This window comes from Cyprinus carpio, chromosome A22 (genome assembly GCF_018340385.1).
Source record: "Cyprinus carpio isolate SPL01 chromosome A22, ASM1834038v1, whole genome shotgun sequence".
Lineage (NCBI taxonomy): Eukaryota > Metazoa > Chordata > Actinopteri > Cypriniformes > Cyprinidae > Cyprinus > Cyprinus carpio.
In genome coordinates, this window is record NC_056593.1 from 17,137,243 (window position 1) to 17,156,768 (window position 19,526).

At 36.9% G+C, this 19,526-nt stretch overlaps 1 protein-coding gene across 4 annotated transcripts in view; it reads right to left on the minus strand.

Annotated features, from left to right (window-relative positions):
• Nucleotides 1-19,526, minus strand: part of LOC109057477 (poly(rC)-binding protein 4-like) — an 80,434-nt gene that overhangs the window by 16,397 nt on the left and 44,511 nt on the right. For all 4 annotated transcript variants that reach the window (XM_042712136.1, XM_042712135.1, XM_042712134.1 and 1 more), the window contains exons 2-8: nucleotides 17,141-17,320; nucleotides 14,496-14,519; nucleotides 10,996-11,028; nucleotides 8,128-8,244; nucleotides 3,412-3,543; nucleotides 1,678-1,806; nucleotides 353-427 (exon numbers count right to left, since the gene is read on the minus strand). In XM_042712136.1, coding sequence (XP_042568070.1) covers nucleotides 353-427; nucleotides 1,678-1,806; nucleotides 3,412-3,543; nucleotides 8,128-8,244; nucleotides 10,996-11,028; nucleotides 14,496-14,519; nucleotides 17,141-17,248 — 618 coding nt within the window. In that variant the 5' untranslated portion in view covers nucleotides 17,249-17,320. The remainder of the gene's footprint in view (nucleotides 1-352; nucleotides 428-1,677; nucleotides 1,807-3,411; nucleotides 3,544-8,127; nucleotides 8,245-10,995; nucleotides 11,029-14,495; nucleotides 14,520-17,140; nucleotides 17,321-19,526) is intronic.

Below are 19,526 nucleotides of genomic sequence, written 5' to 3' on the forward strand. Positions count from 1 at the left end.
AACAAATTAGTAAATAGTGCGCACAGTTTATTTATTTTTTCGTGCATGTCATGTGCGGGGCTCCGTAATATTATTACTCCCTTTGCATTTTTTTTTTCCAAAAAAAAATTTATAAATCTCATTGAAATTAATTGTTTTAAAATAAATAATGTTACAAAAGTTTATGGATGTGACGACACAAAGACAAATAATGTCTGCAAAATCCAATCCGACAGCTCAAATTATTAGTCAGTATTATCTGTTAAGAACTGGAGTAATGTAAGGAGACAGTTGTGAATTTTTGTAACAAAAATGGGACGCTTTGTTAAAAAAAAAAACACGCATGTTTTGCCATTTTGATGTGCATTTTTACCTGATTTCCAGCAAGAAGCACCGTGCCTGGAGCTGGAGAGGGGCGGTATGGAATTGTAGCACCCTTTGGAGGAGACTACAAACATAAAATACAACAATTATGAATTTTAACTCAGGACTTTTTAATGATTCACCCTCAGTATTAAACTTTGACTACCATTCTCAGTTCATTCGGCAATGGCGCTAAAAGGTCTAGAACAAATCAAGGTTTCTCTTACCTAAGGCATTTGCAAAGTCATTTGGTCATATTATCTTAATGACTAGAAATGCTGACATGGTGCACAAATGCAACATTTATCGATTGGCTCTTCATTGGATCACTTAAAAGCATACCATTATCCTCTTACAGAAAGTCATTTGGCCAAATAATTTCAGAATGCTATTAATGCTTGCTCATGATATCCTCAGATGGAAAACTTGCAATGCAGAAAATGTGCCCTGAGCATGTTTTCTTTGAGTAGCATCATTGCAACTCTACAAGTCTGTTGTTCAAACTTACATTTTAATATCAAAAAGGAATAAAATACATTTACAAAATGAATGTGAAATCACTCTTGGCCTATTAGCCCTAGACAAGCTGTCATCTGGGCCTGAAGGATATATTTTAGGAAATAAAACACAAGTACACGGGTAACTAACCTTACCTGCTCATATGCAGTAATTCGATTAAGAGGTCAGAATAAGACCAAAGTGATGAAAACCCAGTGAAGCGCATCCCCCACAATTTCTCAACCAAACAAAAAGAATCTTTTTAAATATTCATTGGGTGACTTTGCATAATTTGCATCCTGGAGCAGGCAGACAGCCAGAGGATTCCTAAAACAGGCAGCAGTCAACAATCTGCCCCTCATCTGGTCCTTTAAATATTAAACAGAATGAGCAGTACGCATTCAGTACAATCCCACTGAATAAAAAGTGTAAATTCTTTTTTCTCAACCATTTATGTGCAAAGAATACCATTTGAGAGCAAATGCATTTCACGCTGTGGGAGAGCTGAGAGACCGCATTCACTAATCATTACTGTAATGATTTTTAACATGCAGTTAGTTAGATCAAGTATCTTTGGAAAAAGTATTTGACAGATGCAAAAAGCAATAAAAATATCTGTTTAGGCTCCAGAAATGTATCATATCTATTTATCAACGCCACTAAAGCTAAAACTGAAAACCAGTATGCAGTCTTTGAAGCACAGAAGCATCTAAAGTCTTACAGATTAGGAATATCACACAATAGTCGTCAATAACAGTTTTTCAAGGACAATGCATGCATAAAATCAAAACATCTTGTGTTAATGAAGCCAAATGGATTTGCTCAGAGTCGAATTACCTCCAGTATTACAGTGCAGATGAGCTTGACACACTGGATGATAGCATCCTGACTGCCAGATATCGTCACGCCTCTCTCTGTGGAGTTAGGGAGCAGATCTCCTGCCACCTGTACCTGAGCCCCTGTTTTCTGCCCCACGAAGGAAGAACAGATCATTAGTACATTGTTTTACCTAGGTCAGGTCTGTCAGATTCATGCAGAGTTTAGCTCCCACACACCTGTCTGACAGGTGAGACCTTGAAATAGCATGTTTAGGTTGAGGTGTCTTTATTTAGGGCTAGAGTGCAATAAGCTGTTGATCCTCCAAGAGCAGGACTGTACACCCCTGACAAGGGCTTGAAAAAAAAAAAAAAAAAAAAAAAAATTCCAATCGGTTCACTCCGAGCAGAATCGATATTTTAACGTTTCTTTCATTTTGGCCAAATGTAGGCTACTAAAAAAAAGCACGTATATCGCGTAAGACGTCGGCGTGATGGTCATATGATGGTCATAAGGCGTGATGGTCATATGGTTATACAGAAGCACTTTTTTTGTGTGTGTATATGCCTATATTCCTTTTTATGTAAGCCTATAGTTTTTCTGTTTTCTCCATTCAGGTGCGTGTGATCTGTTCATCTTACACTATCCTCAGATAAACTCTAAGGGCGGTGCATTGCCATTGCGGATTACCTTTTCACTCCTTGGCTTCAGTGTCACATTTGCATAGGCCGTACTACTGGAATTCGTGATTGGTTTACAGCAAATTTCAAATATTAAATGGAATGATAATATAACGTTATTAACCGGTTAATGTCCAATTCAAATTTTTGATTCTGTTCGGAACTATAAAATTTGATTTCGTTTCAGTTTCTGGTTCTGTTCCTGTCAAAATTTAGTTTGTTTCTGGTTTTCGTTCCTTAAACCGGTTCAGAGTCCAGCCCCTGACATAGGAAATGGATAATAATGAGGACTAACCTGTCGGCACCGATGGCCCCATGGGCAGTGTACCGACATGTAGCGCCATTGCGCTTTGGGCATCCCGAGTTTGAGTCCCGGCTCGTGGACCTTCCCCGATCCCACCCCCCTCTCTTTCAGCTGCTTCGTTTCCTGTCGACCTACTGTCCTATCTAAATAAAAGGCATAAAACGCCAAAAATAAATCTAAAAAAAAAAAATAATAATAATGAGGACTATGCCAAACCCCAACTTTACTGCAATTAGATCTTTCTCTTTGAAGTTTATCAAATTTAAATAACTTCTAGCAATTTCCCTCTAAAGAATTGCTAGGGTAAAACCACCAAATACATGTACATTTATAATTAAAACCACGGTGGAAAATAAACATGAATCGAGGAGTTGTTTAACCAAGCCCATTGATGCAGAGGGTAGGGCTAAATCACTGAGATGCACTGTGTTTACTTGGGGCTGCTATCTTGAAAGTCTCCAACAACCCACCAAACATACCCATTTCAAAACTTTCTTTCTTGCTTTGATTAGCTTAACACACTTGATATTCCCCCAACTCCAACAACCTTCCCCACACTCCCTGCAACTGCATTACAGAACACTCCAAATTTAGCATGACAGAGCATTCACCATTACCTCATACCATCTTGACAGCCCAGAGACCATAAATGTAAAATAAATGGGGTTTTACTGGCATCTAAACCCATGAAATATGCAACAGAGCAAACAGTACTAACATGGACATCCTAGGGAGGAGGAAAGAAAGATAGGGATACGGAAAAGCACTCACCTCTCTGATCTCTTTGATTTTGGAGCCGCCCTTGCCTATGAGGGAACCGCACTGGCTGGCCGGGATGACCAGCCGCAGTGTGACCGGAGGCTTACTGGTGACTGTGCCGTTCGCCACAAGAGCAGCCAAGTCCTTGAGGGCCAAACATAGAATGGATGACGTGTTAACTGAAAGCTGTGCTGAGGCTTTTATGGCATCATTCAAAAGAGTAGGGACTTTGATTCAGAGTGGTTTGGAACCATGGTTAAAGATCTGGTCTGGTAACTAGAAAGTTTCAGGACTGAACCTGCAAGCGGATATCCCAGAGCTTTCTCCATTGTGCCCTTGAGCAAGTGACCAAACCCTAGGTTACTCCTGGGGGAACTGGCCCTATGATATCCTTGTGCTTCCAAGACTATTTTTACCAGTTTAACCTGGATTTTCTAGATGGGATCAAAACAAGGTGTAGCTCTGGCCTTTCCAAACACAGTTTCCAAACCGGTTATTTGTTACCTGATTCATGTAAGAGACAAGAGACTTGGTTGTAAACAAGGAACAGCATTGTTCAAGCAGATTTGAGACATGCCATGAATTAATCTGGTGATTCTCCTCATAATTCAGAAGGAACCTACATTCTTTGTTCCAAGGTTTGAAAATGCCATTGTGTACCAGTGACCCTTTGTTGCTTTTGATTGCAATCTGATGAAATGTTCTTTACCAAAGCCATTTTAATCGATTTCCCTATTCAGAGTTTGCAGATCGATGTGCCCCGCTAACAAAAGGTTATAGCTGACTGAACACGGTTGCACCGCTGTTGAAGACACCCATTGATTTTTATGACCAAATTAAACAATATTTACCCACCTGTCATCCGCACTTGTCTCTATCAAAATGTGACATGCATTCCCAAGGTGCGAAAACAAAACCCTAATAAAAAAGTGCATATTGGCTTTTCAGAAACTTCCTGAATAAGACAAGTTGTATAAACCTCTTTTATGCTGAATTTTTGGTGTTCTTGTGGTCACAAAATCATTAGTTTTATGGTAAGCACCTAAGTAGAGGAGGACAAATAACGTTCCACTCTCATATTCCTGCCACTACAAGAAATCAGCTTCAGTGTCCATTATTCACCCAGTGCAGATTCAGAGGCTTTCTCTTTAATTAAACCAGGTAATAAATATCTGCCCGGATCGTAGCCCACCACTGCTGCAATCAATTAAGGGGGAAGCAGGAATCTTGCCGGGTTTGAAATGTAAATAGCGTGTGCTGCCTCTCTGCCCATCAACCTAGACCTCACCTACGTGAGCCGAATGAATACGCCTTGAGTGGCGTCTCAGAAAGTAGAGCTAGTGAGTCTTTTTCTTCTCTGTTTAGTGTTTCCATCAGCGCTAGGGGGTTGGAGATGCTGTTGTTGTGTTCTTTCAACGTCTCGCCCAGAAACCTCCAGAGAATGAAGGGGAGGTGGAAAAAAAGAAAACCGTGCATCTTTTCTTGCCGATGCTGTGGAAAGAAATATCCAAATGTCTGACTGAAATTATATTCTTTATTTCTTTCTCTTCCCAGTGCCTCTTTGTGGCCCTCTGTAGTCTTTTCTCGGTGGAATTAGGAGTGATATTAATATGCCTCAGTCTTAATAACGGTGACTAAAGGATGTCCACTCCCCTGACTCACACAAAGCCTTTACCCCTCATCCCTCTCGTCTCATTTAACAACCCTTCTGGATAATAAAATATCAGATTAGATATTACTCTCAGCAGATTGACTCTGTCTTATTTGCACATTAGCTATTGAGTAAGGGGGTCCTGGCTCAGAACTGATGATGATTTGTAAGGGCTCTTGATCTGATGCAACTAAGGAGCTGTGTAAAGCTTCGATCTGAAGCATATGCAACAACAACTCAGGGTTGACAGCATGCAGGTGAAGTCAAACAATTTCTGATGCAAAGTAAGAAATGTTTAGTGCCATTCAAGTGCCTTCTGTTGTTCTAGTATCACAAATCTACAGCAACAATATAACCTTTTATAAAAGATACAAAAAAGTACAAATAAATTACCCTCATTTTGTCTATTTTATGTGGATATGGATCTCAAGCATTAAAATGTTGATGATAAAATATAACTATTATTATTATTATTATACACTGTAAAATGATTTTTTGAAGTTGTAAATAATACAGTAGAATATATATATATATATATATATATATATATATATATATATATATATATATATATATATATCCTAATGTAAATAATATATTAGAATACATATTTTTATTGGTTTAAGATTTACAAGAAAGTACTTGTCTGCTTAAATTTCATTTGTGTTACTTGTCATTTCTTTGTAATTGTGAAATGTACCTATTGGAATTTTATAATTTTTTTAATTAAGATAATTCAATCATGGCAGATTTCTGGTGTGAATGCATTCAGTTTTGTCATGATTACTTTATATTTTAAACAGGGTTTTAATGACTACCTATACATGTAAAAATGTATAAACTAAATAATAAAATTACAAAAATTGCATAAAATCTCATATTATAATATATATATATAATTTTTATATTTATAAATCTTATAATAATAATAATGTAATATTAATATTCACTTTTACATTGTTTGCCAAAATGTTTGCACATAAAACCATGTGCAATTGTTAGTGAATGAGACCTAGTATCTTAGTGTCTCATGACATCTCTTGTGGATTTTTAGCTTAAAAAAAGACTAATTTCTAGTCTAGATGTTCACAGTCTTCTCCCTAAGCACCAAAATTATTTTTCTTTTCTGTCATATATCATCCAAAACTCAGAAACATGGCTTTTAGATGTCCTCCACATTCTCAGCTGACTGAAAGAGCAGCGAAAACATTCTGCATCAAAGCCGGGCCAAACCTCAATAGAGCTCCTTGTAAAATTCATCCAGTAATGCTCATCATATGCTTTCTATGGTGACTCTTCCGTTATGGGTACAGAAACGGGCTTGTGTCGAGGACAGGGAGATTCCTAACAGATGTTTAATGAATGTCACCCTGCGTGCTATGAAAGGATATCAAATACATAATGGGTTTAGCAGGAGTGAGAAGATTCATTATTACTTGCTGGGGGTAGAGCTGACATGCTGCAGGCGGACAGGCACACCTCATTGACTGGCAGTTACATAACTCTACTGATGCCATTAAATACAAATACGGGTGTGTGATGCATATGTATGTATGTTTCTATAAACAACTGAGGTTTGCATTTGGCTGTTTATAGACTTTTATTATTTTAGAATTTCCACCCAATTTACTAAACTAAATAGCGCTATTGCTTGGAAATACAGATCCTGACCTCAGACTCATGCCATTGGTTGAGTTAATGCACGACATGAAATTACATACATGACACACATCAGCATCAAAAGTCCCATTGTGATCTGGGAAGTCGAGCACATTTTTTTTTCCAAGAGCTGTATGTCTCTTTTCAGCAATTGTTCACTGGCATCACCAAGGGAATGTGACGTGTTGGGGCTCAAATTATATTTCTGAAGTTATCCTATAACAGATAGGCACCCCACTGCTATGGGACTAACGATATAAGAAAACTACCCACGACTCTTTTAACCAGCTGTTCGTACAACCCATGTCTCGGAACTGCTGAAATTCTGAACACGCAGAGTTAAAGGGCGTTTATGCGTTCATCCTGACAGCTTTATCGCTGCAAATCATCTGGAAACCATTCAATTTCAGCAGAAGTTACTTGCAGACTGTTGATGAGGTTTTAAATAGCATTAAGTATTCATTGGTATCAGCAAATTTTGTGTTCTTTTTTTCCTCTGTTATTAAAAAAGGCACAATAAGACTATGAACTTGTTTTAAATAAGGACATGTCCATTTTGCTTCATGAACATTGCTGAAATTGAAAGAATAGTTTACCCAAAAGTGAAAATTTGCTGCATTTTTCTCACACTCAGGCCATCCAAGATGTAGATGAGTGTTTGTTCATCAGAACAGATTTGGAGAAATGTAGCATTACATCACGCGTTCACCAATGGTTTATCTGCAGCGAATGGGTGCCGTCAGAGTGAGAGTCCAAACAGCTGATAAAAACATCACAATAATCCACATGACCTCAGTTCTTTATTACAAAAAATGCAGTCTGTAACAAGCAGTTTTTGTAATAAAGAACTGAGGTCATGTGGATTATTGTGATGTTTTTATCAGCTGTTTGGACTCTCATTCTGACGGGACCCATTCACTGCAGAGCATCCATTGGTGAACAAGTGATGTAATGATAGATTTCTCCAAATCTGATGAAGAAATAAACCCATTTACATCTTGGATGGCCTGAGAGTGAGTAAATTTGCAGCAAATTTTAATTTTTTGGTGAACTGTTTCTTTAAGAAGCATTCAACCTGACAGCTTTATCACTCCAAACTGACCGGTAATCGTTTTCAGCAGACATCAGTTAATTCCACAGACTATTGACGATGTGATAGATTTAAGTAGATTTAACACAGCATTAAGTTATTATTCATTGGTATCAGCACTTTTTTTATCCATTTTCCATTACTGGAAAAAAAGCAAAGAAAAAAGCACAATGAGACTAGGAATGTGTCTTAACGATTAAGGTCAAGTTGACTATTTTTTATGGGAGTCTTTCTCTAATGTTGGCACAATAACATGCATGTTTTTGTTAGATTTTATGCTAATTGCTCTGTGTGCTTGTATATGCAAGAATGGTTTTCCTGTACTTACCTCCTCCAGTTTGATTGTGATCATAGTGAAGGCTCTAAACACACACTCTGTGGCACCCGTGATGGTGATGATTCTCTCTGGGCATGAGCCTTCTGAGATATTGATACGTGCACTGCTCTGTATGGATGGAACAGTAAGAACAGTAAATGGATAGGAGGTTGATAATGAGGAAGAAGAAAAATAGAGTAAATAAACTAAATATCATGCATTTACTCTAGCAGTAGTTTTTACTCAAATGCACAGGCAAAGTTGTGGCCTTGCTTTTATTGTATTTTAACCTTAGAAATGAAATATGCAGGAGGTGTGTGTGCGTGCATTTTTAGGCACATAAATTAAAATAAATGTATTTTCTTTCTACATCAGGTAGGATGCCAGCAGTATTTGAACCACCAACAGTTACTTATTTATTTATTTATTTTCTTATACTGCAAGTTGGCAAAAACACCTTAATCCATAATGAAGGTGCACAAGGCACCACAACAAAAAATTGTAGTTTTAGTTACGGTATTCAATGTTGTGAAAAAAATTATATTCTACAAGACATTCCTATCCAGACAGGATTAGATTTCTCAGAGGAGGCTCAAGAAAATAGTAGGCAATTTGTTCTGTGTTTTTTAACCAGAGTTGTGTGAGAAAAACACAGGCATGTTCGATTCGGATGGGATTAAAATCACAATATACGTCTGTGAAACACAAATTTACCTGACTTCCTCCGGGAAACTAATTCTGCCTGCATAGGCCTCATGTTAGGTGTGCATATTATGTGTGTGTGTTCTGTCCAAATGTGTGGATGTCTCCAGCAGAGATCTGGACTGAGCTGCGTGATTCATTCTCCTGCAGGGCTCTGACTGTCAGCTTCATTTAAACTGATCCTTCTATCAATCATGCACAAATGCATGCAAATTCAAGTGAGTTTAGTCAATGGTGAATTCAAGCTACAATATAACTTACATATACTGTTTATAAATTGTTATTATTATTCATAAAATGCATAGATATGCATGTCATTACTAAATTTATGCAGTTAATTAACAGAGTACCATATTTTCCACAATGTACATCGTGTTGTGATGGTAAAATATGACTTACCAATATGTGTACGTATGTGTGTATGTTTTTCACTAAACAATGGAATTTTTGACCTATTGTAATCTATTGTTTAATCAGATATGACTTATTTTTCGGATACTATAGTGGTAATATTTACATTTTTTATGTTAAGTATTTATTATTTATTTATGTTTGTGGCTAAAAAGCAAACAGACAAGGTATGATTTTATTTTTCTCATCTTTCTCATCTTTGTCATTCCAAACATGTGCACTTAGCTTTGCTTGTTTTGTGTGCTTCACAGTCCATGGTAACTATATACTTTTGGTGTATGGAAAAGAGCAGCTTGACCATTCAAAATATCTCCTTTTGCATTCAACACAACAAAGACATGGATTTGGTGTGACACAGTAAGCTTTCTTTTAGCTCCTTCTGCTAATAATAGCACAGAACAGCAGAGAAAAACATCCAGTGGCAATTTCTTTTGTTTATGACATCTATCGGGCCCAGGATTGACCCCTGTGGTGTCCCAACTAATGCAATAGAGAATGCCTCATGCGCAGGCTTGCATTCACATTTGTCACCCCCGCCCAAAACCATTAATTAGGTTGAAATAACACAATCTTTTTGACATTTTATGATGTTAGGAAACAAAAATCATTAGGTAAAGGTTCTGGTGAACTAGAGAACAAGATACTAATAATTTCTACTTATCATCAGTGTCAGAAGAGGAAAAAAATAAAATAAAAATAATATATATATATACATACACACACATATATTCTCAGAAGGACACACTCACCCACTCCTGGGTTTTTCTCCTTGGTAACCTACTTTTAAGCTATTGTTATTAGCAACTACCTTGAAAATACCAACGCATTCATATCAAACTAATGAATTAGTGTTCGCTGTGAGATGAAAGGTTTAATTTAAATATTTATGGCATCTGCAGTCTTTCAGCATTAATGTGGCGGACATTAACTGGTTTGAGGAAATATGTAAGATGTAAGGGCATTTCGGTGTTTTTTTTTCCAGCATTTAACCACATTTATGTGTAAAAATCCATGTGGTGTAGCATTGCGCTAGGTTCAAAGGAAACTGTCTGTCCTGCATGCATGATGCATGCTGGGAAGTTGAGAAAAGGGCATTTCGTACCACTTTAGTTCCAGAACTAAATGTACAGTACTAAAGTACTGGGACGATTTTGCGTGAACTGTTTCTTAGTACCATTTAAAGGGTTGCATTCGCACCAAGAGTGTGTACTAGGACGTGACGTAAGCCGGTCGACAGTGATGTCATTTGTGCGCGGCTTTCAACAATGAAAAAAAAGAACAACAATGTTAACAACAGGAGGATGGAGGATGCTATGATCGGAGCTGTGTTTTTGTTGTGTCTCGTGAGTTTCACAATAATGGACATGGAATGTCGACGTATACGTAAAGCGATTGAGAGAACGGAAAGGAGGACTAAGAACCTCCAACGACAACTGGCAGTGCTACATTTGCTGCAAGTGCCTGCACTTCAGCATCAGCGAAATAAGTTGACACAATGTTTACAGTATGTTTACACGGCATTCATGGCGGGTGAGGGCATTTTCGAACATGCGTGGCCAATCAATGTCTATTTACGTCACGGGTAGCACCAGTTGTGCTGGTTAGACCTTGATCTGGAGTAGAAGCTAATTTGGTTCTCAAAAAAGGCAGTCCAGTACTAAAAACGCCCAAAAGTGGGTAGTTCCACAATTAGTTCTGGTACTATGAAAAGGTTCCTGCGGTGCGAAAGGCCCTAAAGATAACATTTACGAGTAGCTTGTAGCTTACCTCCTCTCGTATCCTTTTCACAGTCTCTCCTTTCTGTAAGGGGAGAAAAAAAGAAGATCATAAAGCACTTATTGCCTTTGTTTGACGTTTGTTTGTGTGATATGTTGCTTTCCCAGAGTGACTGTCTTTCACAATGGCTTATAGTGGAGGATAAAGTGAGTTTGACTGAACAGATAGCTCAAATTAATATCAATTCTGATTCGCTACACAGCAATATGGCATCTGCATGGATAGGCCTCGGGGGAACAGGTTTTCCAATCAAAGGTCTTGCAATTGGACTGACTAGGGAATCAATAGTCCATGAATCACTTTCCTCAGATAGTGTCTCGCTATCTCAGACGCAGAAGGTAACGTATGGGGCCTGCTTTTGCATGCTTGACTGGTGTTTCATTGTCTTTAGATGGGCTAAAAGGGACGACTGGATATGTCATAACAGAGTTGAAGCAAGGTTTGGGTGGTTTTAATTAATCAGGGAAACTGACATTTCAGATGAGATGTTTTCGAGACAACCCATCTCATAAAACTAGCTAAGTTCTTTAAAACATCAAACTATAATGCATGTTGCAGTGTTTGCAGATGCTTATTAAATAACCTAAATATAGCCTAAACCTAAACCAGTCCCTTTCAGAGTTGACAACATAAAAAAACTGAAGAAAAACAAGGCTGCGGAAGAACAGAAGTAAAGTTTGTTAAAATATGTAATAGAGTTGCATACTTGTGTGTTGATCATTCGGCCAATGAAACATTGAAAATGAATATATAACAACATTACTGATGAAAATGTTTTGGTTTTTGTTATTCATCAATGATAATGTTGGGTTATTATAGTTAACATAACAAAAAATAAATAAATAAAATATTAACTGTAACAAAAAAAAGTTATAAAAAAACTATAATCAATTACTTAACTATAATTAATTACTAAAAAAGTTAATTCAAACTATTATTGAAACCTATAATAGCATTTCAGCTACATTAATATCTAGCTTTTTTGTAATTTTATTATAATTTTATTATAACTTTTTTTTTTTTTGGTCAGAGAAATTCAGAATTGTATACATTTTCGACTACAAAACTACAAAAACAAAACAACAGACTACAAGTAAACAAAATGTTTCTGTGCATACCATTCGTAAAAATAAATAAACTATTTTGATTCACTGCAACAATTTTGCAAAAATATTGTACAAATGTTTTATGAATTAATTCTGCTTGTGTTTTTATGAATGAGGCTCGCTGAACATCTATACTTCCGTCACTTTCGAGTGTTAAACTTTCTCCACTGTGGCTGAGCTCTTTTACTGCTTATAGTTTACTATTCACCTTCATTCCTTTCTCCTGAAGACACATTATGAATAGTAATCTACTCTAGGCAGCCCTCCCCTTCGAATATCTCCAGTGGCCATTTGTGATGGAGAACCACCAGTAACGGCACAAATTTAGTCTAGGACTGTATTTAATCTATGTATGGGAAACCAAGCCTTGGTTTATTGATTTCACGGTGGGGAGTTATACACCATGGGCCTTCATTTATTTACTATGCTTCAGAGAAAAAAAAAACAAGAGAAGGAAAAAGAAGACAACAGAGGATGTCAAAATCATAATTTAGCTGGTCTTATACTGGAACGTGTTTGAGCATTACATGATCATCATTCCATAAATGTCACCTAAAAAAGCCTCGGGACATATGATTTCAATCCTCTATGAGAGAACATAATATTCATTATTCATATTTCATTACCCCGATGAAAAGTCTAAGGCTAGGCATAAATTGATGCATCAAACAAATGGAAGCTTTTTAACTTTTTCTTTTTGATACTCCAATGTACACTTTGATTTAGGAACATTGCCAGTACTGGGAAGTACAGCCAGAAACCTACTCTACACAAGTATTTAATTGCAGACATGAATGCCTGGCCAACAAACTAAGAGCATACTGTACATAACTCCAGTACCCAAGGGGGCGACAAGAGTTATCAACATGATTCAGTTAGCTAGCTAAACATTTTTAACTAACTGAAGCAAACTTATTTAGTCAAATTGTCTTCAAACTGTTGCTTTGTCCTGATAGTAGTCAATCTGTAATCTAAAATTAGTCGAATAAAATATTTACGCTAGCTATAGTGCCCCTTGTGGCAATGCATGAAACATACAAATTAAGTTACACAAACTTTTTAATTTTTTTATTTGCTGTGTTCCCAAATGAACACAATATGGAATCAAATTTATGTTGCATGGAATGTTTCACATATTTGAGTATGTTTCGGGCACTACTTATTGTTGTTGCGGCTTTTGTTTTTTTTTGTTGGTGGTTTATGTAAGGGCTGTTGCTGTTATGCTTATTCTTGATTTATTTTTATTTTTGGGGGCATTTTAACAAAACACAATATGAGATCGAGTTTGTGTAGCAAGGAAAGCTTGTGTTCACATACTTGCATTGAATGTCTTTCAGCACTGCTAGTTGCAGCTATGCTTTGTTTTTATTGGTCGATGAGATCCCTGCAACAGGAAGTACAGCTAAACTTGTTCTTGATTTGTTGTTTGAAAATTTAACCGGAACAAAATATGAAACTGAGTTTGCGTAGCAAGGCACGTTTGCGTTCACATACTTGCGTTGAGTATTTCGGCACTACTTGTTGCAGCTAGTCTTTGTTTTTTATTGGTCGTTGAGATCCTTTCAGCAGGAAGTGCAGCTAAGCTTGTTCTTGACTTCTTGTTTGGATGTTTTAATCTAATTTGTTTCTAAAGATTCACTTTTAGGACATTGCAACATTCTTCATTTACTTTTAGTGCAAGACAAAAGAGTGAACTGTGTTTTCGAGAAGTCGTCTTTGTAGCAACGGAGACCCCTGCGGATCTCAGACTGGTCTGTATCCTTCCATCTGGCTCTTGTTCTGAGCCCAAACTCTGCCAAAGGCCCAGAGACCTATTAGCAGGCCAGTTCTGAAGAGAGCTTTGTGTCACAAGAGATTTATTTGGAGCCAAGGAAATGCCAACAACTGTGTGTATTTGTGCGTGTATATATTTTGTCGCCTCAGGACCTTGAGTTGGTCAAAGCAGGAATCCCCCCCCCCCCAACACACACACACAAAAATCATCTCATCAGTAGCTGACACACTGTTTACTAATCATTGTGACATCTACATCGGGCCTCTCCAAGAGATTGTGCCATGTTTAGACAATTACACTCGCTCTAGGGATAAACAGAGCTAGCTGTAGAATTGAGCATCGTAATATATCCAGATCATTAATACATAACATGCACGACTCGGCGCATTTAACAAGCCATTTGCTAAGAAACATCAAGTCTTACAGTGATCCATTCTGTAGGTTTCTAATCTGGGTTTTTGGATTGTAACCTAAAGGTCTGTGTGAAAGATCGTGAGAACAATCTAATACAGAGGAAAAAGCAAACCCAATAGTGACAAAAATCTCAAGACGCATCCACCAAATCTAATAAGTCAACAGCAGGGGCAACAGGAACAAAGAGATACGCTCACCTTGCCTATGATGCTGCCGACCTCCTGTGAAAAGAGAAACAAAGCAAATGTCAGCTTATTGATCACCGAGCTCACTCCCCACTCATCCGTCTGTGGGTTTTGATGAGGTAGGCTGGGTTTGGAGTGATTGCACACTCAGGGATCACGTGGGACCATATTAGATCAGGGCCCTACAGGCTCCTGAAGCATTCGGTGCCTTTTAAATGTCCCATCTCGGGTTTAAAGTCAACACAAAAAGGTGTTCATAATCCATTTGATTTATGTGACCAAAAAAGTACAATATTTCAGAACAAAACTTGGTTTTATTTATCGGGATTTGACTGGATTGCAAAAGTTACACTCTTAAAAACAAAGGTTCTTTACTGGCATTAGTGATTCCATGAAGAACCTTTAACACGCATGGAACCTTTCCATTCCATTCATGGAAAAATGTTCTTCAGTGTTCTTCACACTAAGAAAAAAGTGGTTCTTTTAAGAATTGTTCTCACAAAGGTTCAAAATGGTTCTTCTTGTGTAAAACCCCTTTTTAAAAAAATCATTTTTAGAGTGTATGGCATGTTGTTGCAAACCAATTTAAAGCATGTTGGAGCATTTTTAATCACATTTCATTGCTATTAGATATTATAAAGCCAAATGATTTTCTTCTTTAGAGTAACATGCACAGATTAGCAGTTTACAGTAAGACAAAAATGTGTTCATTTCAGGTTGACTTTAAAGTATGATTGATAAATGGGCCTAAAAATCACATTTCTCAAGTGGTTCAACACACTCTATTGGCAATTCGTAACTATTGTAAGTTTTGGCGAATTGGTGGCTTATTTAATGAATTTGTACAATATAGTTCTTTGTTTTTCATACGATTGGGTACAAACAGATTATACGAAAGTACAAATTAGATCATACTAACTTACATTAGGTTTGGAGGTGGACTTTCATTCTTGTGGGTTTTTCTAAAAAATTTTACATTTCTATAAAATGTTGCACTGTACAAATATACGAAATCGCCTTCATTTTCTGGCGATAACAGCTTGGGTGGCTTTTGATTTTTGAAGTATTCTAACTTTGACTAGAGTGCAAAAAAATAAAAAATAAAAAATTGTGGGATGATGTCATGTACCACTTATTACCCTGTGACACCACGTACCGAAGTTTCTAGAAAAGGATGTGTGTTTTGAGCTGCCAAAAATGAAAGGCATCACTTAAGTCTTGAATGATCTCTGAGTTTATCCTCATTGGAAGATCAAATCACAATCGGTTGATGGAGAATTAATGTAAATTGACACATAAATCATAAATGTGGCAGTTTTTTTAACGGTTCATTATGTTTTTATTGGTTTTTCATGACTGTTTTTAATGACTCAATCCTTTTAGTGATATGCAAATGAGGAATATCAAAGAGTTCTAGGCATGTGGGAGGAAATCTGTCACTGACAGTTAAACGAACATGTTGACACTGTAATGACATGGAAATGCAATCTACAACCATTTGTTTACTAAGAACTTAAGAGAATTCAAGCGGATTCTAAACATTTAGAAGACATTAATACATTGAAGAATCTACAGTAGTTGGAAATAATCGTGACATGATTCTCATGCTTTTTTTTTTTTTTACTAAATTAACACAAGAGTGATATATAATATTTAATATATCAAAACTTTGTAATAAACAGCAATATTTATATACTGTACATAAGACAAAGAAGAGACATCCCATTTTGGGTCTGCATCAAATGAAATTCACAAAATAAATTGTATATGCATACAAAGCATGGTAAATGTAAATAAAGTGTCAAACTTTTGTGAAAATAAAATGTTAAAATATGGGTGAAATAATGTCCCATCATCATTCAGCGTAACAAGATAAATTTATGTAAAAATTAAACAACATACTTATTCTGACCTGCTGTACTTATTAAAATATGCACATTAAGCATAAGCGATCATACTACATTTTACTGTATTTTAAATGATTACAAATTTCTTGCTGACAAATTGGTAAACCTAATGGTTTGAAGGACAGTGGTAAAGATTTAAATGTATTTTAGTGTCATCTAATGATTATTTTTCTAAACATGGCTGACAAGATGATTTGTTATATGAACTTTTGTTACACTGAATCACATTTTAGTCTGTGCCTATTGTAAATCATAGTAAAGATGTATGACAGTCATTTTTTTATTTTTATTTTTTTTTGTTCAGAAAAAAATAAATTAAACAGGACACATTCTAATGTGAAAAAAAAGCAGTATTAAACTTTATTTTGATGCTTTGAAAAAAAAAAAAGTCTTTGACGCACATCAATTTTTTGTTTTGTTTACATTGTTTAAATATGTAAATTCCCACATGGAAAATTACGTTGGAAGCAGTCAAATCATTATTTTAATCTGAAACATCAAAATCTCACTTCCCAACACTATCGGTAAGTTAAATCAGAGGTTATATTAAAATATCTCTGTATGAATGGGTTGTGACACCCATCTACATTGCTAACAAAATAACACTGTGCTTCAGTCTGACTATATTTTCATAAGAGGTTTCTGTACAGAGCACAGAATCATTTTGAAATTGAAACACCGGGCTGCTACTCTCAGGGTCGTCTTGCACTGAAAACACTAAATGTTTGTGGTGTAAGTGTGTGAGTTTACCTTGCCGTGCATGAGCAGCCGGAGAGTTAGAGTGACGTTCATGCCTCCATCTCCAAAATCCTGCTCACAGTTCATCCTGATGTGGGATTGGGGCCCAGGGAGACGCATGAAAGATGCTCTGCGGATGATGGAATGGGCAGGGAGGGGGGAAGGCAGGACTCTCTCCTTCCACTCACCACTCTGGAACGACAACACACAAAACATCTGTCAATATTTTAACACTGGAACAAAATAATACTTTTAAAATGTTGCAGAAACGCCAACTATGTCCACGGGTGTTTTGCCTTGATTGGGACTGAACAGTGAGAGACTGGGACACATGGGAGAGGGTTGGGTGGGATTGGGAAACGACCCCAGCCTAGATTCAAACATGTGGTGGTTTGCCTTGACGGGAGTCCGCATGTCTCACAGTGGTAAATAAGGTGATATGTAATAGCCACGCCATCTGCTGTTACGTGCAAAGTGTTCAGTTAAGTGAGGACAACCATGACACGCGGATCCAACAATGGCTCAGCAGCTGAAGGATGACAATGAGGGCTTCTGTTACAGTGCCACCAAAGCCAGTATCACCAATTTAGCCAATCGTACAAAGCAGGAGAGGAAGAGTGTAAGTGCTTGCTGAAATCACTCCCGCTGCATGCTCCGCGGTTTTTGGTGACGGCCCAGAAGTGGATTGAGAGGTGATGCTGAGTTCGGCAATTTAGTTTTTTTCTTTTTGATAAAAGGAAATTGCAGGTTTTGTTCACCCGTGGAGAGCGGGACAGGCTATGCTGAGACCATCTAATGGCTTTTTTTAGTCGGTGTGGTGTAAAGAGCAGTCAGAAATATCAAAGATGGCAAATCTGAAGCAGTTTTGTATCAAATGAGCCATAATAATTTTAAATGTGTTCTACAATCCCTGAATCGCACAAACATCCGCACATACTGCAGCAATGAGAGAGCTGATTTTAGATTTAGTTTATGATCTGTGAAAAAACAACATTTTTGAACAAACAAATAAACATAAATCAATGAATCAATCACTGAATGATATTATAGACCCTTATGACTGTGTGTAAATTTCAAAAAGTAAAATATATATTAGTTTTGTTGTTTTTTTTTATTAGTTGGATTTTAGTTTAGTTAAAATTCTTTATGATAATTAGTTGTGTGTGAATATTTATTATACATACATTATTTATTATTTGGTAACAAAGCACATAATTACTATGAATAAAAAAATAACTGAAACTGAAATAAAATATGGAAAAAAAAAAAAAACAAGTAAAAATATGTTTGGCAACTTACTGGATAAAGTTTAAGGGTTTTGTATCTTTTTTTAAAGTTATTTTTTAATTCATTGTAATTTGATGTGCCTTTATAAAAACTTTTTTATTTTGTTTTTATTTCAGTTTTAGTCATTATAGTGCTTCAGCTTACATTATTTCCATTAGGCATCATTTCTAATTTATTTATTTTTTTAAATTTCTTTTTTAGTTTAAGTACTAAAATGAAAAAAAACTTAAATAAAACACTGAGTAAATTAAAACTCCTTTAAAATGGTATAAATGCATAAAATTATGTTCAAATGTCTACAAGTAATCAGAGCAAGTCTCATAGTTAGAAAAGAAGAGTTTGGGTAAAGAGTTGATCTTGAAAAAGCAAGAAAGAAAAAAAAAAAGCATTGCAAAATATTTAGTTTGTAACCTCCATCTCCCGAGGGATGGGAATCAAGTCAACTTAACACTCCAAAACTTCTGACAGCTTCTAAACGTCCCCAAAATTAGGCTGCATGTGTTATAATTTAAAACTTGATTGGCAAGTGTTGCTGAAGCTTCAGGCTGAATTAAATAAGCTCTCAGCTCTCAGAGGAATTGCTACATCAGACGTCACAGGTGCTAAAACTGTGGCATCACACCATGCTAATGACGAATTCGCTTGAGCGCTTGATGATTCCTAGAATCAAACGCACCAACAACTGCTCGGCGTAACACCACCCAGATGCACCCACGTTGCGGTTTCTGAAATCTGCCGACAGGTTAATTAAAGCTGCGTTTGACGCGGCCGCTCAATTACAGGTGTGGGTGTGTGTTTTCAGATAACATCAGAAGACAGCCAAGATTTCAAAGGGGCAGCACATCAGTCAGTCGGGGCTCTGAAAAACTAGGTCAGAAATCCAAAAAGTGAGGCCGTCTGCTGGCTGTGTAGGAGTTTGGCAGTGTGTCATTTGGACAGTCATGTCCACGGGTGGTGGTGGCATATGCATGTCATTAGCGCAAAGCGATCGCTACTTGTGCCTGTCTCGTTTTTTTCTCGTCCCTTAAGGCGATCCACCAACCAATTAGAAGAAGAGACAGCGAGAGGAACGAGAGCGAGATGATGGGGCTCACTGGTTCGCACCTGTGGT